General features: G+C 32.6%; 1 protein-coding gene across 1 annotated transcript; it reads left to right on the forward strand.

Moving 5' to 3' along the window:
• The first annotated feature begins 282 nt into the window (after positions 1-282).
• LOC104211210 (uncharacterized) lies at positions 283-3189 on the forward strand. Its single transcript, XM_009760230.2, has 3 exons — positions 283-594; positions 682-783; positions 2674-3189. The coding sequence occupies exons 1-3, from the start codon at positions 382-384 to the stop codon at positions 3148-3150; spliced, it is 792 nt and encodes a 263-aa protein (XP_009758532.1). The 5' UTR covers positions 283-381; the 3' UTR covers positions 3151-3189.
• The last annotated feature ends 4813 nt before the right edge of the window (positions 3190-8002 follow it).

The following is an 8002-nucleotide window of genomic DNA, read 5'->3' on the forward strand; positions in this document are numbered from 1 at the left end:
GTGTCTCGCAAAGGTTTTTGCTATCTTTAGGGATCACTGTTCTTTCTTAGTATTTGGTTGGTGATCTCTATTTTTAACTTGATTTCTAGATCAGTAATTTTTTTTCTTTAGCTAGGCTAGAAGATCCTTCTCATTCCTTTTAGATATTTGAAGCTATTCTTTTTTTTCCAAATAAGATCGATAATATTTGGAGTTCTCTTTATTTTTCTTGAGCTGAGGATCTACTATACTGGGTAGGTTGTCGTCGTTGTTGTTGTTGTCAATATCTTGTGTTATTTTTTATTTGATCTTCTCAAACAGAAAAGATTTCAATGGGACACTACAATTGAAGATGCCATAAAGGATAAGTTTATAAGCAAATGTGCAGAACGATACAAGGGTATGTTATCTGAAGCAAGAGCTTGTGAGAAGAAGCGCAAACATATTCCAGTATCTATTTGGGAGAGCTGGAAGCCTCACTGGGAGACTAAGGCTTTTCAAGCCAAGTCTACACAATGCTCAAGGAATCGACTAAGTGAAAAAGGTGGTGAAGGGTCTGGTCCCTCACGCCATACAGGAGGCTCTAGAGCTCACCGAGAACATGCAAGACTACTGGTATATTCATTTTTCTTTAGCCAAGTTAGAATATCTTCAAATCTAGTGATTATGTATTAATATAGTGAACTTGATTTTTAATTTTAGGCTAAAGAACTAGGAAGACCAGCTCATCCACATGAGCTTCTGAAGAAGACACATGTCAAGGCGAACAAGGAGTTTGTGGACCAGAAATCTAAGAGCACATATGTAAGTTACTATAGCTTGGCTGTCATTTTTTGGCACGAAAAAGTAAAGCACCTATTTTGGCGATTACATATCTCCTATTACCAGTTTTGAGTGAGTGATCCCCAAAATTGGTCTTACAATTTGAACTAAGAAATGTGAAAATCTGTAACCTATAACAGTATAAACAAAATATAATATAAACTAGCCATATGGATATAAATCGCATGAGCACCCACTGTCTCCAAATTGGTTCGCCTTCTTCCAAGAGCTGGGCAGATCCTTGTAGCACTTTGAACAATTTATTGACATCTTCATTATTTGGTTGAAAGCGTAGCACAAACTTTGAGCACTAATCCAAATGAAAACAGTACATCCTTCAGTTCACACGATATTCATGCTTTTGTGTGATTCCTTGTTGATTTGTTAAAACTCATCTTGATATTCCATTGCATCCTTTTATGTATTCTGTTAACTCCCCATATTTGGTAAATATCTTGTGAATCACCTCCCACATTTGAAACTTCGAGTTATCCAGGTCTATAGCACAATAAGTTTCCTTTATGATTATATAGTGTACCTTCCTAGAATGTAGTGATGTCCAGTACAATATCAATGTATTATTCCCATGAATCACATCCTGAGAAATTATACATATGTAATACAGTGCATATGCCCTTCTGAGGGCCCTCCAAATGTAGCTATTAAAGTCAGCCAGGAGCGTGGCCAAAGAACTGGGCAGTGGTTTTTCTCTAAGATGCAGTAAATGTGAGTCCCTCTTTTCTTTATGGAAAAATGGCAGAAACATAATGGTTTGGACATGATTGTGCATTTTGAGCATATGCCCTCTAAGATTGAGAGCACAGATAGTCCTAAGTATTTTTTATTTACTCCATGGTTCCATGCTTATGCCTACTATCCGATACTCGTTCATGGGAGTGAGTATCAAGTGCTAATACTACCCAATGAAATTGTATCAAATGGTTAGGCATGGATACAATAGCTTTCCCTGCAAAAAAGAACACAGTGTTAATATAAACAAGACCCACCATATTCTCCTTCCTAAGGATTTGAACAAGGCAGGTATGTATGGTTATCTCCTCCCTCCATTGTGTTCACCTTCTCCTCCCCTTTCAATCTCTTGCAACTCTTATCCTTAAGTATGGGCATTGAAGTTTATCGTTATTCACAATCCTTTTCCTGTACCGTCCAGTTGTGCAAAAGAATCACACTCCATAGGACCTACATCAAGAGCATTATTAGCTAAGTTATCGGCCAGTTTGTTGTCTCCGCGATACATATGCGTTATGATAGTGTTACACTCCTATAACAGCTTCCTTATTTCCTCCACATGCTCTACAATTCCCTATGGTGTACTCCACCTTCCTTCAATGATATTTTTTAATAGCATAGAATCTGTTTGCACCCAAATAGGAGATAGCAACTGAGCTTTACAATACCTTAATGCATGAAGGATAGCTACTGCCTCTGCTTCTGTGTTTGTAGTTTCATGAATCTCCTGCCCATGTACATAAATAATATCCTCTAATGCATCTCGTATACAGTAACCAATTGAACTCTTGCCTGGGTTCCCTCTCGTAGCACTATCAGTATTCAATTTTAGCCATCCTTCTCTAGGAAACTCCCAGATGATTTATAAATCTGCACATGTAAGCTGTATAACATGTCACTGTTGAAAATTATTACTTCTTTATCTGAAAGTATAATAAATTGATGACGAACAAGTAATGCAATTTGTAGGGAAAAATTGTTGTGTATATCAAAACAATTGTCTTTAAGGTGTTGTTATTGACATTTGAGTTTTCAGTTTTGTTGCCTTTATGAGTCTGTTCTTGATGTTTTCTCTTTCAAAAGTTATTATTATAGAGTTTATATCATTTTTTTTTTGTTCAGGATGCCATAATGTCTAAAATTGTATCTGCGTCTCAGCCTGAAGATAGGTCCAGTAAGCCTCCTGAAGTTGATTACTCACAAATTTATTTGGAGGAAGTCGGTGTTAAGAAGACGCACATTTATGGTCTTGGTTCTCAAGCTCCTTTCTATGGGCATGTTGGTGCATCCTCCAGTTCGATATCTCCACTTCAAGATATAGACTTTAATGCTCGGGTGAATGAATGTGCCGGGCATCGTTTGCAAGAAATTAAGGAAGAGATGAAACATGAGATGAGATCAGAGATCAGAGAAGAGATTAGACAAGAAATGAAAGAAAAAATGCGAGAAGAACTGCGTGAAGAAATGAGACACGAAATGCAACAAGAGGTGCGTGAGCAAGTTGATCTACTACTCCAAAATCGTCTGTCTGTCCTCATAGGTGGCTTACCTACACCGCCTTCTCGTAGACCTGACTCGCCGTCAAATGACATGATTTAGATTTATTTTAGCTTCTTTTATGTTAGACGTGTCTTGGATTCTGCTTTCAATTTTATGATAGATGTTATATTATTTATAAAGTTCTAATATGTTTTTTGTTTTGTTTAATATTTGTAATAGTTGGTAACACATTTACAATTTGTTAGTAAATTTTATGACGAGTTACTAGCGTAAATTTTAAAAATAAATAACCATATTTGCTAACGAATTTGAAATTTACTTATAAATTACCAACAATTTCTTAAACAGAACTTTTCCATAGATAAAATTACCAACCGATTGCCAATGTACTTTTAAAATATACTATCGGATTTACCAACCAAGTTGGTATCCATTAGTATAGTTGCTAACGGAATACAAACGAAAATTTTCTTGTTACTATATTTACCAACCATTTACAAACACAATTTAAATAATGAAAAACCAATTTTACTAATTCATTTTCTATTTGTTAGTAAAGTTACTAACGGACTTCCAACCGAATTTTGGTTAGTAAATTTACCAACGAAAATCTTGGACTCAAGATTCAAAAATTACCAACAAATTTATTTCGTGTTTACTAACTGATTTTTAGTTGGTAATTTTACCAACAAATTCAAACTGGTTGGTAAAATTTACCATCGAGCCTTTTAGCAACGGATCAATATCCGTTGGTAGTAACTCAAATTGTCAATCAATTTGATCAGTTTACCAACAATTTTTTTTGTTGGTAACTGGGTTTTTTTTATAGTGTAATATTTTACTTATGTACACAGTATAATTTTTCGACGAAGGGTGGTCAACTGACCACCTTTGCGACCATGTGACTTTGCCACTTAGGCCCGACAAGTTAACGTATAAAAGATTAAATAACGAAAAAAAGAGGTAAAAGACGTGGAACAAGGCGAAAGTAATTTAAAGAATAATCGGAGTAACTTACAAAGATAGCTAGCTTAATCTAGTGGATCTTCGTTATATTTATCTTCACAAATACACATTCTTTTTATAGAACATATCCGTGGTTAATTTATTTATCTTTTCATCTATTTTTTTTATAGTATACTCTGTAGGAAAGAGCATTCAGTGTAGCATTGGATGCTACCGTACCATATCTTTGAGAATGACTCAAAGATATAAAGCTTATATCAAAATGGATATTCCTTTTGTTTCAATTTAGATGCCGTATTTAGATGACATATTTTATTTATCGAGAGTTAAATTGTGTGAAATTTGACCAACATTTTAAAATATATATTTTTATCATATAGATATGAGAAAAATTGCAACCTATAATATTTCTCGTATAGTTTTTTTTATACAAATTTTAATTTTCAAAATATTAAGTTGAACTAATTTAATTTAACTTTAGAGTTTAGTCAAATTGACTTTTGATAAGCAAAATGTATCATTTAAATTGAAACAGAGGAAGTATCATTTTATTGTCTATACATATATATAAAATAGTTCGAGTCCAAATAATCGATTCAGTTAAATCAATGGCAGTGTCCACATTGTGTAAATAAGTAGTAATTTTTTCTTAATATACTAAATTTTCTTAGCCTTTTCCTGCGTTTAATTTTTTATATTTTAAATTCTTTTAGGTGTCATTTGGTAGGATGCATTAGATAAAATAATGTATGCATTAGCTTTGTGTATTCATAATACCTTGTTTGGTATACTTTTTGAACTTATACATTAGTTATGCAAGAATTAGTTATACATCATATTTGGTATTATCCTATGCATAACTAATGCATAAGAAATCATGGTAGTAACAATGCAATGGGTTTTAATGCATGCATTAGCTTAGTTAAAGATAAAACTGTCCTTCAAAATTTATGCTTGATTAAAATATGATATTCTATTAATGCAAGTTTGAAATAATCCAAGAAAGTGAAAAATAAAATTATATCCCTGGTGAATAAATATATACTTAATAGTAAGGGTGTTCATGGTTCGGTTTGAATCGATTTTTTCCTAAAAAGAAACCAAACCAGTAAGTCGATTTTTTAAATATTAGAACCAAATCAAACCAATTAAGTCGTTTTTTTCGATTCGGTTTATGTCGTTTTTCGGTTTTTTCGGTTATTTATCGGTTTTTTCTTAAATATAAGACATACACTACCAAACACACATTTCGGCGACCACATTTTCAACGTAACACTATCAAATCAATTGCCCTTTGAGAAATCTATTATTTACCAAGCTATATTGATGATAATTGAATCAAATAGTGATGAATAATTTAAGGACTCAATTAAAAATATATTATTTTTAACATGAAATAGATTCTTACACTTAACAAAAGAAAACTACCAATTAAACTAGAATGTAAAGGTAAAGAATTGTACTAAAAGTGCAAACGATTAATATTTACTATAAATTTTTTAAAACTTTGTATAATATATATATATATATATATATATATATATATATAGGTGTAATACTAAATTTAAAATAGTTACTCCTATATTCAGTTTTGTTCGAGTTTTTTTTAATTAAAATCAAAACCAAACCAAATTTGATCGCTTTTTAAATTTCAAAACCAAAACCAAACCAAACAAAAAAGTATCAATTTTTTTGGTCGGTTTGGTTCGGGTTTTCGGATTTTTATGAACACCCCTACTTAGTAGCATATTTTCTTTTATAAATAAATATTTAGTTCTATACTATAATATAGGTAGACAAATGAAATAATTTTTTAAAAATCTTGTTCATATAAAAACATTGCTCAACATATGTTTCTTTTAAAAAAAAAACTGATGGACTAGTTATGATGATATTTTGTAAACAAACAATTCTTTTAAAAATTGTGCAATGCTTTAATATATCAAACTAGATATGTCAGCATAACTAATAATAGCATTACTAATACATAATATTCAGCATTATTCTTATACACCCTACCAAACGACCCCCTTAGTGCGTCAAATTTCTAGATTGCTTCTGCCATACCAAATGAGAATGATATTTCGTTTATTCATTTAGAGCTCGTTTGGTATGAGAGATAATGGATAATTAATCTCGAGATTAAATTTTAGTTGATATTATCCATGTTTGGTTGAGATAAAATCATGGTATAACTAATTCTGGGATTAGTTATCCCAAAATTGCAGTATTTTTTAATCCTTATGGAAGCGTGAGATAATTAATCTCATGATAACCAATCCCGTGATAATTAATCTCTTGGGGCTGGTTTGGTACGAGGGATAAGGTATAATTAATCCCAAGATTAAATTTGAAATGAGTTTATCTCATGTTTAGTTGGGATACAATTGCGAAAATAATAGTATTTATTTATTCTTATGAAAGGGTGAAATAACTAATTCCGGGATAACTTGTTTCCAACCCAATGACCCCTTACATGTTCAACTGTACGTGGTAAACGATCCTTCAATTCGTTTTGTCTTTTCCTCTGTTTTATAATGGAGAGGTTGACTAGCCTCGGATACTCTCTTTGCATGAGTGTGTTTTATGAAAATTTTTATTTTGTGTCTCGTATAATTGACACTAGTTGTATGAGGCAATTTTTTTGTTTCACAGTTTTGTGGACCCAGTTTTTCATGGACCCAGAAGTGTAAGATTGGAGTCCACAAATTTGTGAGACAAAAAGAAGCCTTATACAACTAATGTAAGTTGCATGAGACACAAAATAAAACTTCTCGTGTTTTATCTATACAACTATGTGCTTTATTTTCCACTGACAAGGAAAAAAGCTGGTTGACAAAGACACAGAGCCCACTGGAGGTCCTATTTCTTGGACATTCTGCTGCTTTTATTTCAAATTTCAATGCGACTCTTCTGTCTAGGGTGCTTCCTGGTTAAGGTTAAGGATTTTTAAGAAAGCCGGTGCAATCTTGACTTAAATCTAGCAAAGAGTAAGATCAATTTAACATTACAGAACGAAGTAAGAGTAAGATCTCTTAATTCCCATGATTCATCTTTAGAATGTTTTTTTTTAAGAGACGTTGAACTTTCCAACCAGTTTGATGTTGCTCCATACTACTTCTACCACTTACCAACAATTAAGTCATATATATTGAGTATAAAGAATTTTTGCTCGATTTAATTGTTATAGCACGTTATTATTTTAATTTCTAGATTAGCATACTATACTTGTACAAATAGTTACTAGTTATTTTATAGTATCAAATTTATATTTATTTGTGTGAAAAAACTATACATCAGTGTATGAATCTTAAACTCTTACTAACATAAATTGTTGTTAAAGAGTTCCCGTTGTATGGTACCCATTTTGGGGTCCAACTAATCCAAATACGCCAAAAGCCTCATTCAGAGGTAAAGCGTTTCTTACAAAAGTATCAAATTGACTACTAAAATTAAGGATTGGAACCAATTTGAAGAAAGAATTCAGAAAAGAGACGAAAGAAATAATGTTGGCTCCATTTAGAATGAGTACATGTACAAGCTTATATAGCTGGTGTTCTCTTCTCTATCACGTGCTTCTCACGTGACTTTAACTAACTTTATCAACTGACTATTAACAACTAATTGACAACTCATTAATCACTAACTACTTTTAAAACTAGCTAACAGTTATGCGATGCTCTCCTAGCTGCACTCCTCTGCTTCTGCTCATATACATCCGAATACTCCCCCTCAAGCTGGATGGTGGAAGATATCGAGCACACCCAGCTTGGAAAGAAGATGATGATGTTGGCTTACACCTAAGCCTTTGGTTAGCAGGTCTGCAATCTATAACTGAGTAGCTAGATAGGTAGTCTGAATCAACCCCTCTTTACTTTCTCACGAATAAAGTGATAGTTGATGTCAATATGCTTTGTTCTCTCATGGAATGTGGGAATTGAAACAATTTGGATAGCTGCTTTACTATCACAATGAAGTGGAACTG

This window comes from Nicotiana sylvestris, chromosome 12, assembly GCF_000393655.2.
Source record: "Nicotiana sylvestris chromosome 12, ASM39365v2, whole genome shotgun sequence".
Classification (NCBI taxonomy): Eukaryota; Viridiplantae; Streptophyta; class Magnoliopsida; order Solanales; family Solanaceae; genus Nicotiana; species Nicotiana sylvestris.

Coding starts and splice junctions, on each gene's coding strand:
- LOC104211210 (XM_009760230.2), top strand. CDS start 382: ATGTTATCTGAAGCAAGAGCTTGTGAGAAGAAGCGCAAACATATTCCA. Junction 595..681: donor GAGAACATGCAAGACTACTG/GTATATTCATTT, acceptor TTTTAATTTTAG/GCTAAAGAACTAGGAAGACC. Junction 784..2,673: donor AGAAATCTAAGAGCACATAT/GTAAGTTACTAT, acceptor TTTTTTGTTCAG/GATGCCATAATGTCTAAAAT.